Raw genomic sequence first — 20,510 nt, 5'->3', positions numbered from 1 at the left:
GATATTCCTAATCTTTTATTATCCTATATAAATTACTTTTGTTATTCTGCCTAATTTTGTACAGAATCTCCTTGGTAATTCATTGTCTTGCCTTTTTTGTCTTTTGTTTATATAAATGTCCAAAGATAGACATTTTCCTCTGGGAATTGGTTAAGCTTTGTCCCACAAATCTTAGTGTACTATTCGATTGTAATAATTTTTCTCTAATATAATTATTTATTTTTGCTATGATTTGTTCATTAGTCTACTAATTATTTAAGATAATATTATTTAATTTCCCTTTAGGCTTCTGTCCTTTGTTCATATTTCCCTTTTTAATTATAGTTGTTATGGTGTTATCATCTGTAAAGGATGTGTTGAATATTTCTTGCTTTATACATTTATTTGAATTCTTTATGCCCTAGCACATTACGAGGTTTTGTAAAGATGCCACAATGCATAAAAATGAGTGTATTCCTTAATAGTTCCATTCAATAATCACTGAAGACATTTAATGTCTATTTTGTTTTTAAGATGTACTCTTTCAAGTTCTTAATTTTTTCTTATCTTTCAGTTAGATTTCTCTAAATTTGAAATAAATTCATTGAAATCATCCCTAATTCATGCCTTCCTATCAGTCTTAAAATTCATTTGACTTTTCTTTAAAGTCCTGAGCAGCTATACCATTTGGTGTATATATATTTATTATTAGTATCCTTTCACTATCGATAGTGCCTTCAAGCATACAGTATTTTCCCTGCTTGCTCTCTACTCTTGTTTGAAATCATGATTTGTTACTCCTGCTTTTTAAAATTCTCCCAAAGCAGCCTGATTTTTTAAAACCCTTACCTTCTGTCTTAGAATTGATACTGTGTCCTTCCTAAGGCGGAAGAGGGGTCAGGGCTAGGCAATGAGGGTTAAGTGATTTGCCCAGGGTCATACAGCTAGGAAGTCACATTTGAACCCAGGACCTCCAGTCTCTCATCCTGATTCTCAGCCTACTGAGTGACGTAACTTCCCCCAAGACAGACTAGTTTGTACTATAATAGTATTACAGGCTCAGTGAAGTTGATGGGTATCTAGGGTTGTGCTGAAAAATGTTTAACAACAAGCTCTATGGACAAAAAAAAGTACCATACATTTAGATTTAATCTGCATTACTTTTCTCCATCACTTTCTTGAATCTAGACAATTAAAAAAAACCAAAAACAGTCCTGCCAAGCCTTGGTTTGTACTTTGCTATTTTTCAAGGTAAAATAGTGCTCACACTGAAGATTCAATAATTGGTGAGAGCAGGTAGGAGCTGAGCTGGTTCCAGTATAACCCTGTGGGTATCCCAGGGACATTTGTGGTGATACAATAACTATAACAGCCCACAACAGGCTCTTACTTCTGTAAGTCTTCAGAAGATCATAATGTGTCATTTTCCTCTTAACCAATAAAGTGGTTTTGCCCATCAGGTGGCATGGTGTTGCTCTAGCCACCTGCCTCGTCATTGTCTCCTCGTGTGGGTGTTAAAAGTCATTGCCTCCCCTTTTTAAACCTTATCTTCTGTCTTAGAATCAAGGCTAGGCAATGGGGGTTTGGTGACTTGCCCAGGATCACACAGCTGGGAAGTGTCTAAGGGCAGATTTAAACTCAGGATCTTCCATCTCTGGGTCTGGTTTTCTATCCACTGAGCCATTAAGCTGCCCCCAAAAGTTCCCCTTCTGTGCGCATGTATAAATGGCTCAACCCCTATTAAACTTCTACCTTTGACTCTTATTCAATATGTAACTACGGGCAAATTATTTAACATCTCAGAGCCTGAGTTTACTCATCTGTAAAGTTTCCTAGTAATAACTATGGTCATTTATACAGAATAAATTATGAATGTAGAAGAGACAAGTGGCATTGCTAGTGAATAGAGAACCCTCAAAAGAGAGCTGGCCTTAGGGCCAAGAAGACCTGAGTTCAAGCCCTGAATCTGATACATATTGGCAATTCACTTTAGCCCAGGACCTTCCCTTTCCAGGCTGGCTCTCCATCCATCTAGCCGCTTTATTGACCGGGAAGATAGTTCTTAAAGGGGAATTGGGGAGAAGGGAAAGGGGGAGAGAAATCCCCCATCTAAAACATACTGGTTGTGTGAGCCAGGGCAAGCCACAAGCTCTCCATGCTCAAGGCAACACTCTGAGACTGTAAGCTTCAGAGAAGGTTCTGACCTACACCAGCTAAAAGTGTTTTCTCAAGAGAAACTCTCCTTAGGCCAGTGATGGGCAAACTACAACCCATGGGCCAGATACAGCCCCCTGAAATGTTCTATCCTGCTGTGGGACATTATTCCTAATCTGATAAATACAATGAGTAGGATACAATACAATGAAACTTCAATTGCCTTAGAAACAGACTGACAGATGAGCATTTCCTTTCCTTTGGCCCCCTCTTTAAAAAGTTTGCCCATCGCTGCCTTCTTCTGGGCTATCTTCCTCACTTGCCACTGCATGCATCCCCTCCCTCCTACTCCTTTTTCCACTTCTTGCTCTGAGAACAAGAATTCAAATCAGCACTACCATTCCTAAAATGCATATGGCAGTCAGCTGCCCTATGATTCCATTTATTCTCCCCCTGACTTCCCTGATCATAACTGCTCCTGTTATGGTTAAAAATGATGAGGGCCGAGATTTGAAGGGAGAATAGTATTTTAATAAAAGCCATGCTGATAGAGATAAACTGACCACGCGCCTGTAACAAACCTATTCCAACCTCACCTCAGCCATTTACCTTTTTCTCTCCCCCGCGGGCTCAGGTAGCTAAAGAGGAGTCACTTCCCCCTAATTTTAAAACAGTCCCTCACCTTGAATACGTAATCCAAAACAGGAAACCCATTGGGAATCACGGGAAATGTAGTTCCAAGTATCCCAAGTGATTTTAAATGACACACTCCTCCCTGTGTATCTTCCCCTAATTGAATGTAAGTTCCTAGAGGGCAGGAACTAGTCTCCTTTCTTGTTTTTTTTTTTGTTTTTTTTTTTTTTTTGTATCCCCAGCTCTTAGCATAGTGCCTAGTATAAAATAAGTGCTTAATAAATGCTTTTTCATTCAAAGAACAGAGCAAAGAGTTTGACCTGGGTTCTATGTGAATATAGGATGGTACTCTTTACCATTATAAGAAGAAGACAGTTTCTAGTTCTAGAGTCCCCATCCCCCTCTTGTTTGGGAAATCGCCTGGCTCCTTTTCCACCCTTCTATATTCATGACTCACAGGAAAGAAACTTCCCTGTGACCACATGTTTATTATTAAACAGTAGGGTAAAAATTAAAAAGAAATCATCACCAGTTTCATTCTAATCCTTTCCAAACCTCTTAAAAAAAAAACAAAACAACAAACCCTACCTTTTGTCTTAGAATTGAAATCAAGTATAGATTCCAAGGCAAAAGGCTATGGACTATGTCAATGGGGTTAAAATGATTTGCTTGTACAAGGTCACAAAGCTAGGAAGTGACTGAGGTCAGATTTGACCCCAGGTACTCCCATCTCTAAGCTTGGCTCTCTATCCACTGAGTCACCTCTTTTGCCCTAACCCTCTTCATAATTACCTTCTACTTCTTTGGGATGCCCAGGGAACAGTCTTACACTGCCTATTACTGAAGTTCATGCACTGCTTTTGGAATTGTTTTTCTGAGATCTTTCATAGGGAGTAGCAGTTGTAAGCATGAGAAAGCACGAGGAAGTGTTTATTACAGTACCTAACACTTAGTAAACACTTAATAAAGTGTGTTGACTTGAAGCATGGGGAGGAGTGTTGGGGGGGTTTGGAGGAGTCTCTTGACTTCTTCCCAGAGGCTCTCAGTTATGAATGGATTTGGCTCTACTCAGATTGGATGCTGATTGGATGCTCTCCTGACCAGTCAGCTGCCTCTGACCCTTCAGAAAGAGGTCACAGTAGCCAGTTGGTAGTCTAGAAGGTGCTGGCCACTGATTGCATGCCTCTTACGGTCTGAGGATTCTATGAGGGGGTAGGGTAGGTGAGTGAGGCACCAGCCTGATCCTACCTGATGGAGAAAAAGAAAACATAGTGACGGCCAAAAGTGCTCAAGCATACAGCCACTGCTTTGGGTCCTAGAGCAGATAGGAGAGTCTAGAACTGACAAAAGAACCTACTTTAGCATAGGGACAGGGTGTTCTCCTTCAAGTTCTCATTTTAACGTTTGGTTTTGAGTGTGTTTCTCATGTAAAGTACATAGTTGGGTTTTGTTTTCTATTATATTCTGCCACCTTCCCCTTCTTCCCCTACCTCTGTATTAAAACTTTTGCTGTGTTTTTTTTTTTTTTAATCTTCTATTTGGATAAAAGTGACGCTCATGAGGTTCTCTTCCTCTCTCTGTATTTTAATGACCTTTACCTGTCATCCCTTAGGAATAACTAGAAATGCCAAATTCCCCTCCTTTTTTCTCTAGGGTATTTTTGCCCAAGCAAGCTCAGAGCTTGAATTTCTTTGTTCCTTCAATGTGTCTTGGACTAGGTGAGACTCTAGAAAGAATAATAGTTTTTGCTTTTGTTTTCAGAATGAATCTTTATCCACTCCTTTTAGGTGTTCAAACTTTTTACCTTTCTTAAATTTCTTTTGTTTGCTTTGCTTATATTTCAAAATGCCTTCGAAGCCTTGGTTTTCTCAACATGAATGTTTGAAAGTCATCATTTCTGATCAAAGTTTCTTTTTCTTGTAGGATTAATTTCAATATGTTATTTTTGGGTGCCAGCCATTTTTTCTTGCTATTTGGTGTGCTATACTGCAGCCATTCTTTCCCTTCCCTGTTGATAAGCATTTTTAATGCTATCCTCACCACAGGCAAGTGACCTTTCACCCTCTGATCACACAATATTTTCTCTTTGACTTGAGAGTTGATGATCCTATTCCTCCATGAATTAAATTTGGATTTCCTCTCTTGTCTTGACCTATGAATTCACAGAGTTCATGTCAAAAATGTATGTCTTTCTTTACCTTAAGTTCATGAGATGTGTAAGTTATCCAAGTTCCTCTAGAGCAGTGATAGGCAAACTAGGGCCCCCTGAAATGTTCTATCCGGCGATTCATTATTCCTAATCTGACGAATACAATGAGTAGGATACAATACAATGAAACTTCGAAAGAGTGAGTAGCCTTAGAAACAGACTGACAGATGAGCATTTCCTTTTCTTTGGTCCCCTCTTAAAAAGTTTGCCCATCACTGCTCTAGAGACGTGATTGGTTAATCATTGCTTTGATTGGAATTGTAAAGTTTTTCAAAGCTATTTTTCTTTACAATATGATTGACCTTTTATAAATTGTCCTCTGGTTCAGTTCACTTCATTCAACATCAGTTCCTACTATCCAGGATCCTCTGAAATCATCTCTCACGGTTTCTTACAGCACAATAGTATTTCAGAACATTTATATAACAAGATTTGTTTAGCCTCCTGACCTGTGGATTCTATTGATCTCTGCTTTGTCCTCTGGTTCCAGTACTTGCAGGCAATTTTCTTTTATGGTTTCCTGAAATGTGGTAATCAGGTGCCTTTTTTTGTTTCATATTTTTCTGAGAAGACAACAATTCTTAGATTCTTTCTCAGCTTTGTTTTTCAGGTGTTGTTGTTGTTGTTTTAATTTATTACCTGTTCTATTTTGTCTTTGTCTTTGATTCACTGTGTTCCATCTCAAATGAAAAAAAAAAAAACCACTTCAACTCCAACTCCATTCCTGCTCTCCCCATCCTCCAGGTCTGTCTGCCTCTTCTACTGTGCCTTCTGCAGTTCTATTCCACAATGAACAAATTTCCTTACTTTTTAAAATGCCTCCTTTCATCTTTTGGGACTCACCTTAAGATCTGGCTTGATTCAGATGACATAGCATTCCTGGCTTTTGTTTTTTTAAACCCTCACCTTCCACCTTAGAATCAATACTATGTATTGGTTCCAATGCAGAAGAGTGGTAAGGGTAGGCAGTGGGGGTTAAGTGACTTGCCCAGGATCACACAAGTAGGCCAGTCTGAGGTCAAATTTGAACACAGGATTCCCCCCCCCCCCCCGCCCCGTGTCTAGGCCTGGCTCTCAATTTGCTGAGCCACAAAGCTGCCTCCTTGGCTATTCTTTCTAGTTATGGTTGCACCATTTCTCATGCCCTCTGACTCACCGTTACTGGTGTGAAAGGTAGAATAATCCTCGTTTCTTTCCTTTTTTTTTTTTCTTTTTAAAATCCTTATCTTCTGTCTTAGACTTAATACTGTGTATTGGTTCCAAGGCAGAAGTAAGAGCTAGGCAATGGTGGTAAAGTTCACATAACTGGGAAGTATCTTGAGGTCGGATTTGAACCCAAGATCTCCTGTCTCTAGGCCTGGCTCTCAATTCACTGAGCTACCTACTTGCCTCCTGTTTCTTGTTTCTTATTGCCAAAATAAAGTTCTTAACCATGCTTCTATGTAGTTGAAAGGGAAAGGAGGTTGAGTAGACTGATCTTTCCAGACTCCCCCCATGCCACACTGAAGCTTCTCTTTTGAGGTTTGCTCTATCCAAATTTATCCATGATTTAAATCCTGGTGGTTGTTACCTACCAGCCCCCAAGACATTTCCCCTCCTTTCTTAATGAATTCAGTGCCTGACATGTATTCTCCCTTTCCACCCTAACTCCTGCCCTCATACTAGGGGACTTCAATATACACATTGATATTCTCTCAAATACCCCAACTTCCTTGTTTTTTCAGTCGTCTCATCCTCCATGACCCATTCCTCTTTTCTACCTCAATGACATGTATTTGCCTTTGCAATAGTTCATGGGTATAAATCCATTTCCATACCCAAGAACTTGGAGATTTCTTTACCTAGTTATAATGTTTTATGTCTTAAATTTTTTTTTTAAACCCTCACCTTCCATCGTGGAGTCAATACTGTGTATTGGCTCCAAGGCAGAAGAGTGGTAAGGGTAGGCAATGGGAGTCAAGTGACTTGCCCAGGGTCACACAGCTGGGAAGTGTCTGAGGGCCAGATTTGAACCTAGGACCTCCCGTCTCTAGGCCTGACTCTCAATCCACTGAGCTACCCAGCTGCCCCCTTATATCTTAAATTTTAAATTCACATCTTTTTATTTATGCCTTCTAGCTTACTACTCCTAACACAGTCTTTAGTCTTATCATGCTCTCCAGTCCCTCTGTCCTTCAGTACTTTATCAGGCTATCCGTGACTCCTATTCTGGCTACATTCTCTCTTCACAATTTTGACTCTTTGTTGAACCAGTTCAACTCGACCCCATCCTTTGTTCTTAAGCCCCTATACCTTTTATCTATCAATGATTGTTTCTTACCAAATCCCAGCCATTAATTATGCCCACCATCGGCTTCTTTCATTCCCACTCATGCATTTCAGAATGTCTCTGGAGAAAGTCATAAAACCATGCAGACTGGATCCACTACAAATGCAACAAGGCAACCTTTCTGTTCCTCCACAATCAATTCTCTATCACATTCACAATAGGAGCTGTTTCCAAACCTCTCTCAGCTAAGTGGCACAGGGGATAGAGAACTAGGCCTGGAGTCAAGGAGGCTTGAGTTCTAATCCAGCCTTAGACACAGTCTGTTGACCTTGGGCAAGTCATTTAATCTCTGACTACCTCAATTTCCCCAAATGTAATAAGAAAACAACAGTAGCACCTACTTCCAGGGCTATTGTGAGGATTCCATGAACATTTGTAAATGTGAACAGTTCTTGGAATATAGCAAATACTTAATAAATGCTTATTCCCTCCCAACTTCCCTTCTTTCCTGAAGCTTTATGTGATATCCCTACTATCATCCTCCAGCTGAAGAATTTGCTTCTTCCTCATCTCACACTCTAATTTCTTTTTTTTTTTTTAAACCCTTACTTTCTATCATAATAAGTCCTCTAAGACAGAAGGGCAAAAGGGAGTTAAGTGACTTGCCCAGGGTCATATAGCTACGAAGGTCACAAGTGAACCAAATTCTTCTGACTGTGATTTATCCACTGAGCCATCTTGTTCCCCCCTCACACCCCTCTAATTTATCTCTCATTATCTCCTCCATTATAATTTGTCATTCTTATTGTTCAGTCATTTTTTCAGTCATGTCTGACTCTTCACAACCCCGTTTGGGATTTTCTTGGCAAAGATACTAGAGTGGTTTGCCATTTCCTTGTCCAGCTCATTTGGCAGATGAGGAAACTGAGGTTAAGTGATTTTCCCAGGGTCACACAGCTAGTCAGGGTCTGAGGCCAGATTTGAATTGAGGAAGATGAATCTTCATGATTCCAGGCCCAGAACTCTATCCACTGTGCTACCTCATTGCCCCTCTCCATAACAGTCCCTGATAAAGAGGTGACCCTCCTTTTTGCCAATCACAACTTCCCAATATGTACCTTTGATCCAATTTCCTCTCATATTCCTCATCAGATTTCCCCCTTTCTCATCCACATTCTCTAATCTTCCTTCTCTTCAATTTGTTCTTTTCTTGCTGTCCAAAAACACTCAAGTGTTTCCATCTTTTAAACATGCTTACTAGATCTTAGCATCCCCTCTAGCAACAGCTCTTCTCCCATATCCCCCATCTTTTTTCAGTTAAACTCCTTGAACAGGCTGTCTACGCTTTGGTGCCGTCTCTTCTCCTTGAAGTCTCTTCTAAAGCTTCTGCAATCTAATTCAACAACGTCATTCAACTGAATGATGTGCTCCAGAGTAATCAATGAAATATGAATCGCTAAATCGAATGGCCCTTTCTCAATCATCATCCTTCTTGAACTCTCTGAGACCCTGGACACGGCTGTCCCCCATCCACTTTCTCCTGCCTTCTTGAGCTTCTCCTATTTACTTACCTACCCGACAGAGATGGGCTAAGCCAATTTGAGGGTAACTGACTGACCTCAATGTCTTTGAGACCAATGTGACCAATGACCAAAATGGCTTTGTGGTTTGGGGGGAATGTATACCCCAAGCAAGTGAAGACTTCCCAGATCTGCTCAGGATGGGCAGATGAGAACAGTTTGTTCCAACGGCCATGAAGGTGGCTGAAGCAGGAGCTTTGGAGCCCTTAGAGCTTGGTCAGACTTCAAGACCCCAAGGCCATCTGCTGCACATCAGGCCATCACTAGTCTTCCTGACTTTTGTTCTGCCACTGGACTTGAACAGCTCTGGAAGAGAGAATGAGACTGATGGCTTTGGGCAGCTCTGCCTCACATAAATCCAATCCCTCACAAGTCAAGAGATCACTCACTGTGTGATGTCATTGGTCTTCTTCCAAAATGAAGCACAAACAACAACAAACAACAACCTACCAGATGCCTCCCTTGAGGCCTCCTTTGCTCCATCTGAATCTATGTCATATCTTCTAAGTGTGGGTTCCCCTCCCCCCAAATTCTGTCCTGGACTTCCTTCTCCCTTTTCTCTATGTTCTCTTACTTGATGACCTCATCATCTTCCATAAATCCAATTATGATGACTATGCTGATGATTATCAGCTCTATTCCTAGTCTCTTTCTGACCTTGAGTCATGCCTCACCAGCTATTTACTGGACATTTCAAACTGCATGTTCTGTAAACATCTCAAACTTAGCATGTCCAAGACAGAACTAATTCTCTTTTCCTCCATACACATTCTTCTTCCCACCTTCCCTATAAACTGTCAAGGGGGCCATAGTCAATAAAATCCCAGAGCTCCCTAAAACCTAGGATCAAATATAAACTGTTTGGCATTTAAAGTGCTTCCTAGTCTGATCCCTTCCTACCTTTCCAGCCTCATTACGCACTTCTTCCCTCCCCATTCAATGGTCCTGCCTTCCAGGTGTACTAGGTGTTCCTTACACATGGCACTGTCTCTCCTCTCCCTATCTTTGCACTGATTGCCTCCCATACATAGAATACCCTCCCTCCCTCCCTCCCTCTCCCTCTCCGCTGACTCTTAGAATCTCTGGTTCCCTTCCAGATTCTGCTCAAATACCACCTTCTTCACAAAGCCTTTTCCAGTTTTTCCCCTTCCCAACTCCTAACTGTTCCTACCTTACCCACGGAGGTTATTTTTTTTTTTTAACTTATACCTTCTATTTTAGAACCAATATTAAGTATTGGTTTCTAGGCAGAAGAGTGGTAGAGATTAGGCAACTGGGGTTAAGTGACTTGCCCAGGGGTTACACAGCAAGGTAGTATCTGAGGTCACTTTTGAACCCAGGAATTCTCGAGGCCTACCACTTAGAATATTAGAATTCTACTGAACCACTACTGAATGCATTGTAAATAAGTGTTCATAAATGCAAATAATCATAAATCACACACACACAATTTTCTGGTGATTGTTATCACAGCATTATCCCACTGTTTCTTTTTTTTTTTAAATTTTAAACATTTATTAATATTTATTGTTAACATGGTTACATGATTCATGCTCCTACTTTCCCCTTCACCCCCACCCATGGCCGACACACATTTCCACTGGTTTTATCATGTGTCCTTGATCAAGACCAATTTCCAAATTGTTGGTAGTTGCATTGGTGTGGTAGTCCACATCCTCAATCATGTCCACCCCAACCCTTGCGTTCAAGCAGCTGTTTTTCACTGTTTCTTTTTAAAGAGAGCTATAGAAGGTTATTGAGAAGGTTATCTTCTATCTACTCTCTATCTCTACCTGGCATTTACTGGTATACAGAATTTTTTGTGCATATTATCTCTCACCATTAGAATGTAAGCTTCTTGAGGGCTGGGACTGGTTTTATTTTTTCTTTGTTTAGTAATCACTTAATAAATGTTTGTTAAATTGATTAATCCTTCTCCACCCCCACCTCCCTTACATTTCTCAAATTCCTCGTTATTGTTCTTTGCTCTGGCAAAAATACTCTATGACCGGGGCAAGGAAGGGTAATGGCTCTGGACACATTAAGGGAAGAGAAGGAGAAAGAAACAAGCACTTACTTTGTGCCAAGCACTATGATGAAATGAGGGATACTGTGGAAAGGAATGTTTTACAAACATGATCTTATTTAATCTTCACAACAATCCTGGAAGGTAGATGCTCTTATTATCCTTGTTTTACAGTTGGGGAAAATGAGGCAGATAGAACTTATAATACCTTGTCCAGAAAGTGTCTGAGGTTGGTTTTGAACTCAGCTCTTCTTGACTTCAGCCCCAGTGGATGTCCATCCCAGTGAATAGAGAGCCAAGCCCAGAGACTGGAGGTCTTAGTTTCAATTTGGCCTCAGACACTTCCTAGGGCAGTGATGATGAACCTTTTAGAGACAGAGTGTTAGGACTTGCCCACTCCACCCCCCAGATCAAGTGCCAGGCCTGCCTCCCCAAAAGACCATATGCCATGCCCCACCCTCCTGCCAACTGCTGGGTGCAGCCTGCCTCCCCTTTACCCCACATAGGGGAAGGAGAAAGTGCTCCCAATGGGCTGCTGGGCAGAGGTGTGGGTAATGTGAAAAAATATTGTCAGGCATGGTGGAGAGGGGAAGGGGAGAAGCTCCACTCAAGTCCTTTTGCCTTTCTAATAATAAACTGGGGGGGGGGGTCGGAGCACATGCCCACAGAGAGTGTTCTACATGCCATCTTCAGCATCTGTGCCATAGGTTTGCCATCACTATCCGAGGAGGGGCAACTCTGGGGAAGTCACTTACTTAACTTCAATGGCCTAGCCCTTCCCACTCTTCTGCCTTGGAACAGATACTCAGCATTCATTCTAAGACAGAAGATAAAGGTTTAAAAAATAATATCCATTACATTCATATAACAATTTTTCCAGTCACCCTTGAGTCTACAGGCATCTACCTTGTCTAGTTTTTTGCTACCACAAAGAGAATTGCTAGGAATATTTTGTTATACAAGGGATCTTTCTCCTCTCCATCATTGACCTCTGAAGGTTATGTAGAATACATTTTTGGACTTGGCCAGTGCAGGAATTTGTTTTGCTTGACTATGCATATTAGTTTACAAAGGTTTGCTTTTTCTTTTTCAATTGGGAATGGGCAGAGAAAATGAATACAGCTAGATAAAGGCAGATAGAGATCTAGGCTTAAAAAGAGCCCAGAAAACCTGAATTTAAATCTAGCCTTGGATACTTAATACAGTGTAATCCTGGCCAAGATACTTAACCTCTGTCTGCCTCAGTTTTCTCACCTGTAAAATGGGGAATCAAAATAAGCACCTACCTCCTAGGATAGATACAAATAAGATAACATAAAAAAAAGCAACAAAAAAACCCTTACTTTCTGTTTATAGTAGCAACTCTAAGACCGAACAGGGGCTAAGGCCAGATTTAAATCCTCTCTACTCCAGGCCTGGAGCTCTATTCACTGTGCCACCTAGCTGCCTTGAAATGTTTGCAAATATTTTATAAATCTTAAAATACCACATAAATGTTAGCTCTTTTTATTTTCAATGCTTCTTAATTGAAAAATAAAATAAAAGGGTTTGTTTTTTTTAAGCTATTATGACTTGGATAATTCCCAGTTGTTTTCCAGCATGCTTAGTGTGCCTCTTAACCCCTATAATACTGACAGTTGCTCTCATGTGTCCATCTTTGCCAATCTGATGGGCATGGGCTAAAAGTCAAGTTGTTTTAAGCTGTCTTTTTCTTATCACTAGTGATTTGGAGTGTTCTTTTATGTGGCAGTTGATAATCTGCAGGGGTCTTTTTTTGGAGAACTTTTAAAATCCTTTGACTTCTCTATTATATCTTGAATGTCAGACTTTTATCAGAAATGTTTGATGCCAATGTTCTTTTTTTCCCAGTGGACATTTTTCTTAAACTCTCTCTTTTTTTTAAACCCTTAACTTCTGTGTATTGGCTTCTTGGTGGAAGAGTGGTAAGGGTGGGCAATGGGGGTCAAGTGACTTGCTCAGGGTCACAGAGCTGGGAAGTGTCTGAGGTCAGATTTGAACCCAGGACCTCCCATCTCTAGGCCTGACTCTCAATCCACTGAGCTACCCAGCTGCCCTCCCTTAATCTTTTTATGTTGGGGCCCCCTAGCATTTCTTCATAGTTTTGAGTTCTCCTTTGCTTCTTTATTTCATCAGACCTGTTTTTTTTTTTTTTGGTTGTTTTGTTTTGTTTTGTTTTTTAACTGGGTCTGGACTTCCTAGTGAAACTTGGCTTCCTTTTCTCCATTCAGTTATTGTATATTTGTTGTTGTTCAGTCATTTCAGTGGTATCTGACTCTTCATTACCCCATTTAGGGTTTTTTTTTGTTGTTGTTGTTGTTTTTTTTAGTAAAGATACTGGAGTGGTTTGCCATTTCCTTCTCCAGCTCATTTGACAGATGAGGAGACTGAGAGCAATAGGGTGAAATGACTTGTCCAGGGCCACCCAGGTAGTAAGTGTCTGAGGCAAAATTTGAACTCAAGAAGATGAGCCTTCCTGACTTCAGGCCTGGTACTCTATTCACTAGGCCACCTAGTTGCCGTCTTGTATGTTTACTCAAGTCTATTTTTAGCACTTTAGTGATCAGGAGAAGTTGGACTCTATTATATAAAGTTTCTCATTCAGCTCTCTCTCTGGAAATTCCTTTTTCTACTCTTTTCCCAAGTTCTCTTCTCTCACTCTGTTCTCTCTTCTTATTGCTCAGCTCACACTGCTCAGCATTCCATTCCTACCTATTTTGTTTCCCCTAAATTCTCTTTCTACACTCTAACTATTTTTCGCCCACCCTGTTTATTCCCTCTTAAACACTTTGCTGTCAGAATGAGAGGGCAGTGTGGTGTAATGGATAGTACTGGATCTGGAGACCTTGGGGGGATGGAAGGAGGAAGCATTTACTATGTGCTAGGCAATGTGATGAAATGGGTGATACTGTGGAAAGGAATGTTTTACAAATGTGATTTTATTTAATCATCACAATAATCCTGGAAGGTAGATGCTATAATTATCCTTGTTTTACAGTTGGGAAGAATGAGACAGATAGAGGTTATGCAACTTGTCCAGAAAGTGTTCGAGGTTGGATTCGAACTTAGCTTTTTCTGAGTGCAGCCCTAGTGTTCAATCCATGATGCCACTAGCTGCTCCTAGAGGCATAGATCATAGACCCAAAGGCAGAGGCCATTTAGGGCGTTTTTTGTAGATAGAAAATTGTGGCTCAAGGAGGTGAAATATCTTGTCCAAGGTCATACAGATTGAGAGCATCAAAGGTTGGATTTGAACCCAGGTCTTTGGATTCCATACTCTTTCTTTTGTATCATAAAGTCAGAGTTCATTAGTGTGTTAGTAAATAGCCACTGGCTCTCTATGGGGAAAAAAATGTATGTATGCAGGACACTTTTTCAGTCTTAAGCTGCATTGTTAACTTTTTTTCTGCCTTCTTAAGTCTAGAAGTCAACAATACAATAATCAAGTTCTGATTTCTAGCATTTGACAATTCCTATGGTGTAATGCTCACTGAAAACTTAATAATTAGCTTTTAATTAATTTTAATTTAATAATTAACCACTTCAAACTAGCTCCAGCAACTAGGTTCAAGTCTCATTTTATAGACTTCTGATTCACAAAGACAAGGTACTTAGTTAACCTTCCAGAGCCTGAGTTTTCTCATCTGGAAAATGGAATGTTAGTATATATTCTTTGCCACCATAACTCATCGGGTCATTGTGAAGGAAGTGCTCTGCAAACATTAAATTGATATGCTCCTATGAGTTATGGTTTTTAAAAAATTATTTTTACTTATTTCATTAAATATTTACCAATTACATGTAAATTATTTTAACAATCATTTAAAAAAATTTTACTTCCAAATTATCTCCCTCCCTCTTGTCCTTCCCCCCTCTTTAAGAAGGCAAACACTTTGACTTCAATTATACATGTGAGTTCATGCGATACATATTTCTATATTAGCCATGTTGTAAATGAAAGCACAAACAAAATAAATTAATAAAAACTAAGAAAGGAAGAAAATATGTTTCAATTTGCAGCCAGAGTTCATTGGTTCTCTCTCTGGAGGTGGATAGGAATTTTCATCAGGAGTCCTCTGGAATTGGCTTGGATCATTGCCTGGATCAGAGTAGCTAAGTCAGAGTAGCTAAGTCATTCATAGCCAAATGTCGTCACAATGCTGTTGTTACAATGTCCATTGTTCTCCTGGTTCTGCTCACTTTCACTTTGATTAAGATCATCTCAGATTTCTCTGAGATCATCATCATTATTTCTTATAGCACAATAGTATTCCATCACAGTCATATACCAGAATTTGTTCTGCTATCTCCCTTCTGTTTCTAGTTCTTTGCTACCACAAAAGGCAACTATGAATCTTTTTTGTAAAAAAGGTCTTTTTCCCTTTTCTTTGACCTCTTTTGGGGGTTGTAGACATAGTAGTGGTATTGCTGGGCCAGAGGGTATTTATTCATATTTTATAGCCCTTTGGGCATAGTTCCAAATCATTTTCTCAACATAAGTTGTTATATTTTAGGGTAGAACAAGGCCTGGTTCATAGGATTATAAGTTTGGAGCTAGAATGGGACTCATAAACTATCTAGCCCAGCCTTCTAATTTTACTGATGTGGTAGACTGAGGCCCAGATTAAGGGATGTGTCAAAAGTCATATTAGGAGTGTCAGAAGCAGGATTTAGACCTTCCTCTCTACCACACTGACTCTCTAAACTTCATCTCTTCCTTCTCTCCTACTTCCAGATGTCATGGACCTGGATCTGTCTTTGCCCCACCTCACCAACTCCTCGGATGACCCAAGCCCTGAGCCTGGGACCCCTCCAGGAACTCCCCCAGGGTCTGATGCTCATCTTCCTGGAGAACTGAAGAGATCCCAGCCCCTTTCCATCCAAACCAGCAGGTATGGGAAGGGCTAGACATGGGGAACAGGATCCCCCAGGAGATAGGAGGGGAAGGCATTGCCATAGTAAGGGGAAAGATGACAGGCATGCTATCCACTATCCACTTTGGCCTTAGCTTGACTTTTTTTTTTTCTACAGGAAACTTAGAGAAGAAGAGCTTCGAGCCTCATCTCTGCCAGCTATTCCCAACCCTTTCCCTGAGCTCTGTAGTCCTCCTTCTCAGTCACCCATCCTGGGGGCCCCATCCTCAGGGCGGGGGTTCCTCCCAAGAGCTACCAGCGGCACCCATGTGAGTTACTCTGGAACAAGAAATAGGGGATGCTGTGGAAAGGAAGGGTGGAGAGGCTGAGATGAAGATTTTCCTAGGATGTTAGATGGGTGGAGGGTGTCCCTCTTTCCCTAGGAGAGTGCCCACAGCTACATTCTTAAGGGGAGGGAGGGTTAGGTCCACTCTATCTGGGAAGAAGATTACCTGTTCTTAGCAATTCTGGTATCTAGGCCAGGGAGCATTAAATTAGGCAGGTGCTGGGCCATTGAGCACTTGTGGCTTTTTGTTCTGGGTGGTGGGGCAGGTGGTGAAGGTGTACAGTGAAGACGGGGCATGCCGGTCCGTGGAGGTGGCGGCAGATGCCACAGCCCGACATGTGTGTGAAATGCTGGTGCAGCGGGTACATGCCCTGAGCGACGAGAGTTGGGGGCTGGTCGAATGCTTTCCCCACCTTGCACTGGGTGAGGGAAGGGGCCCTGGAGTGTGAGAGTGGGTGGGCTGGTTTTACCTATGGCCATGGGAAAGGATGGGAAGAGTCGCTATATCTCAAGACTATAGGAGGGTCTAACATTTCCTTCCATGAGTGTTGGGCATCTTGATCCCATTTTGTTAGGGTTTGTCCCATAGGCAAAGAACACAAATTCAGTGGAAATGTCCTTTGTGTCAGTCTTGGTCCTTTTGTGGCACATGTGAATAGGGATGAGGTTGGGAGCACCTTGTCTCTGGAGTTTGAGGACATGCATTCAAATCCCACCTCTGATACTTCCTATATGACCCTAGAGCTTCCCTACCTCACTATTAAATGAGAGGCTTAGTCTAGATGGTCTCTGAAGCCCTTTCAGTCTAGGAGTCTGTGTTCTTTTAAAAAGTATGAGCCCCAGGGTTCCCCACTCAAACCTGAGAGAATTTGACTTGGAGTTAAGAAGTTAAAATCTTCCCTCAGACACTCACTTAGCTGTTTGAACCTACTTATTGTGGTTCAGTCTTTTTTCAATCATGTCTGACTTTTCAAGACTCTATTTGGGGCTTTCTTGGCAAAGTTACTGGAATGGTTTGCCATTTCTTCTTCAGCTCATTTTATAGATGAAGAAACTGAGGCAAACAGGGTGAAGTGACTTGTTCAGGGTCAAATAGCTACTAAGTGAGTGAAGCCAGATTTGAACTCAGGAAGAAGATGAGTCTTCTTGACCCAACACTCTATCCATTGTGTCACCCAGCTGCCCACACAAAGTGCATCGAGCTCTTCAAAGCTTTATGAACATCATTATTTTTGTGTTTCCAGAGAGGGGGCTAGAGGATCATGAATCAGTGATAGAGGTGCAGGCTGCCTGGCCTGTTGGGGGAGATAATCGGTTCGTCTTCCGAAAAAACTTTGCCAAATATGAACTTTTCAAGAGTTCCCCAGTGAGTGAACATGCTTGCACATGTGTATGTGTTGTACGTATATATATGTATGTTGCATGTGTGTATGTATTTAGAGATGGAGGTGGAGGGTAAGGGTGAGTGGGGGGTTGGGAAGGGAGGAGGAGATATGGTGGGTCATGATGGGCCAAGGTGGGGCTCAGGGACGTTCCCACTCATCTGTCTCTCCAAGAGCCATGGCTATTTGGCTAACCCACTCTGTTGGGCTCAGGAGAGAAAAGAGAGTGGGAAAATGGATGATCAGAAGTGGCTCCTTCCCCCCTCCCTGACCTTTTCTTCCCTGTTGCCCTCACTCAGCATTCCCTGTTTCCAGAGGTAATGGTCTCCAGTTGTCTAGACGCCAACACTCGAATGAGCCATGAGGAGCTTATTCAGGTGAGTGACTCCTTTCCCTCCCACCAGCCCTTTTCCCCCTCCTCCACCCTTTTCCATCTTTACCTTTCTCCACAAGGCCTTCTCATTCTGTTTCTAAATTCTTTCATGTTGGCTACACAGTGGATTTGGAGTCAGGAAGCCCTGAGTTCAAATCCTACTTCATACACTCTCTAGTTTTGTGATCTGGGCAAATCACTTAATCCTGTGCCTCAGTTTTCCTTATCAGTTAAAGAAAAGGGGGGGGAGCTGCACTTAATGGTCTTCTAAGGTCCATTCTAGCTTTGTCTCTGACTCTATTGATTCCATCTCATGCTTCTGTAATCCCTACATCCCCAAGCAACTCCCCAATCAACTTTCTTTCTCCCAGAACTTCCTGAATGCAGGTAGCTGCCCCGAAATCCAGGGCTTCCTCCAGCTTCGGGGATCAGGACGCAAGCTCTGGAAACGTTTCTATTGCTTCCTGCGTCGCTCAGGCCTCTACTATTCCACCAAGGGCACCTCCAAGGTTGGGACCCTCTACAGATACCCACCCCCAACAGGACTCTCAAGTGGACCCCATTCCAGAGAGTTTTCTCACAGGAACACCCAAGGAATGACCCCTCTACCCTTTGGGGTTCCCAGATATTAACCCCTATCACCTCACTGGATCCAATGAGGCAGAAAGGGCCATGGAGCCCCTCTATAACCATGCCTAAAAATCAGATCAAGTCTTGGACTTGAGATTCTTTCCCATCAAGTGCTCCCCAGCACTTGCCCTTGCCTGGGACTCTCCCTTCTTTTCTCTCTCCTCCTCCAGGCAATTTGATATGATCTTTTCCTCTAGTCTAGACCCCTCCTTCATTCCCACTCCAGCCAGATACTTGTCTTCCTTCTGTCTAGGACCCTCGGCATCTACAGTATGTGGCTGATGTAAATGAGTCCAATGTATACCTAGTGACCAAGGGCAGAAAGCTCTATGGGATGCCCACCGATTTTGGCTTTTGTGTCAAGGTGAGAGACCCTTGATTCTAATACCTCAAGCTCTTAACTCTAAACTCTGGTCTTTTAGGTCTGATCCCAATCCCTAGTTCCTCTGCTCCATTGCCTCCTTGGCACCCTATTGCCCCAGAATTCCTGGTGAACCCTAACTAAGGACCTTAACACCCCCCTCCCGCCCCAAATTCTCAAATCCCATTCATTTCTTTTCTTCACTTAACTCCTAAAGTTCCCAATTCTTGCTCAGGCAAGAGAGAGGTTGGGGAAAAAAGAGAGGATCCTTGATTTACTCAGGTCTCCTTGTTGTCTAGTTGGGGTGGGGTGGAGGAAGGCCCTAAAGTGAATGGGAGGGAAGAAGCAGGACTCTGGCCTCTAATGAATTCTTTCTTCCTCAGCCTAACAAACTGCGCAGTCCAAAGGGACTTCGGATCTTCTGCAGTGAAGATGAGCAGAGCCGAAGCTGCTGGGTGGCTGCCTTCCGCCTCTTCAAGGTACCTAAAGTCACCTTAGGCAGGAAGGTGTTGACCTAGAAACCAGTCATGCTTCTAAACCTTGAATCCCAGCCTGGACAGCGGAGGGAGGAGGCAAGGTCCCCAGGAGCTCCCAGTCTGACGAAGGAGACCCAATGCTTGGTCCCAGGGAGCTCCAGTCTAATGGAGGATATTCATTCCCTGACCTCAAAGGAATTTCCAGTCTGATGGAGGAGACCCATTCCGTGCTCCCAACCTGATAGGCAGGACAGTCTTTCCCCTAAAGAAACTTCTAGTGAAGTCCCTCTCCAATTATTTCCCCAGTATGGAATGCAACTTTACAAGAATTACCAGCAGATGCAATCCCGCCGAATTCGCCCATCCTGGTTTGGTCCCACCCCCCTGGTGAGTGGTCCCTAATGCTGGTGCACATTTTCTGCCCCAATACTTTTGCCTCATATCACCAGTAAAGTGACTGGCTGGCTGGATCCCTGTCCTGGCCCCAGGTCTCCCAGAGGTCCCATATGCTCACTTGTTCCACCTCCCCTTCTCTCTCCAGAGGAGCGTCTCAGACAATACTCTGGTGGCCATGGACTTCTCTGGTCATGGCGGACGGGTCATTGAGAATCCCAGAGAAGCTTTGAGTGCAGCACTGGAAGAAGCCCAGGCCTGGAGGGTGAGAACAGAAAGTGGGGAGAAGGGGGCGTGGCAGCAGCTCGTCCAAAAGGCCTCATAAGTGTATGGGGCTCTTTAAGGGCACTGGCCTGGGATCAAAGATGCCTCAGCCCTGATACCCATAAATCAAGGATCAATGATTTTGTTTAGTTAGGGCTCTTTTTTCCAAGAGCATCCATCCTAAGCATGTGGCCTGCACTTGGGCCTCATGAAGCCTAAGTGACTTGGCCAGGCTCACTTAGTGAGTAAATGTTAGAATGTGGCTTTGAACACAGCCCTCCCCTGCCCCCATCTAATTTCCCTTTTATATGTTGTCTTTCTTGATTAGAATGTAAACTTCTTAAGAGTAGGAACAGTCCTGCTTGTATTGGTATCCCTAGCATTTAGCATGATTCTTGGTATAATGTGAGCTTAACAAATGCTCTCTCTCTATTTTTAAAAATTAAAATTAATTAATTAATTAAAAAAAACCCCAAACCTTTTCTTTCTTTCTTTCTTTCTTCCTTCCTTCCTTCCTTTCTTCCTTCCTTTTTCTTTCTTTCTTTCTTTCTTCCTTCCTTTCTT

At 42.2% G+C, this 20,510-nt stretch overlaps 1 protein-coding gene across 1 annotated transcript in view; it reads left to right on the top strand.

The window, feature by feature from the left end:
• The window catches only part of GRB7 (growth factor receptor bound protein 7), a 28,256-nt gene extending 8,249 nt beyond the window's left edge, over positions 1 to 20,007 (top strand). Inside the window, exons 3-12 of the mRNA XM_044675105.1 lie at positions 15,604 to 15,760; positions 15,900 to 16,050; positions 16,334 to 16,490; positions 17,312 to 17,433; positions 17,749 to 17,826; positions 18,194 to 18,331; positions 18,706 to 18,816; positions 19,197 to 19,292; positions 19,596 to 19,676; positions 19,831 to 20,007. Coding sequence (XP_044531040.1) covers positions 15,604 to 15,760; positions 15,900 to 16,050; positions 16,334 to 16,490; positions 17,312 to 17,433; positions 17,749 to 17,826; positions 18,194 to 18,331; positions 18,706 to 18,816; positions 19,197 to 19,292; positions 19,596 to 19,676; positions 19,831 to 20,007 — 1,268 coding nt within the window. The remainder of the gene's footprint in view (positions 1 to 15,603; positions 15,761 to 15,899; positions 16,051 to 16,333; positions 16,491 to 17,311; positions 17,434 to 17,748; positions 17,827 to 18,193; positions 18,332 to 18,705; positions 18,817 to 19,196; positions 19,293 to 19,595; positions 19,677 to 19,830) is intronic.
• Positions 20,008 to 20,510: the final 503 nt, after the last annotated feature.

The sequence above is a fragment of the Gracilinanus agilis genome, chromosome 4 (assembly GCF_016433145.1).
Source record: "Gracilinanus agilis isolate LMUSP501 chromosome 4, AgileGrace, whole genome shotgun sequence".
In the NCBI taxonomy this organism is placed as follows: domain Eukaryota; kingdom Metazoa; phylum Chordata; class Mammalia; order Didelphimorphia; family Didelphidae; genus Gracilinanus; species Gracilinanus agilis.
This window is presented reverse-complemented; position numbering and strand designations above follow the sequence as displayed.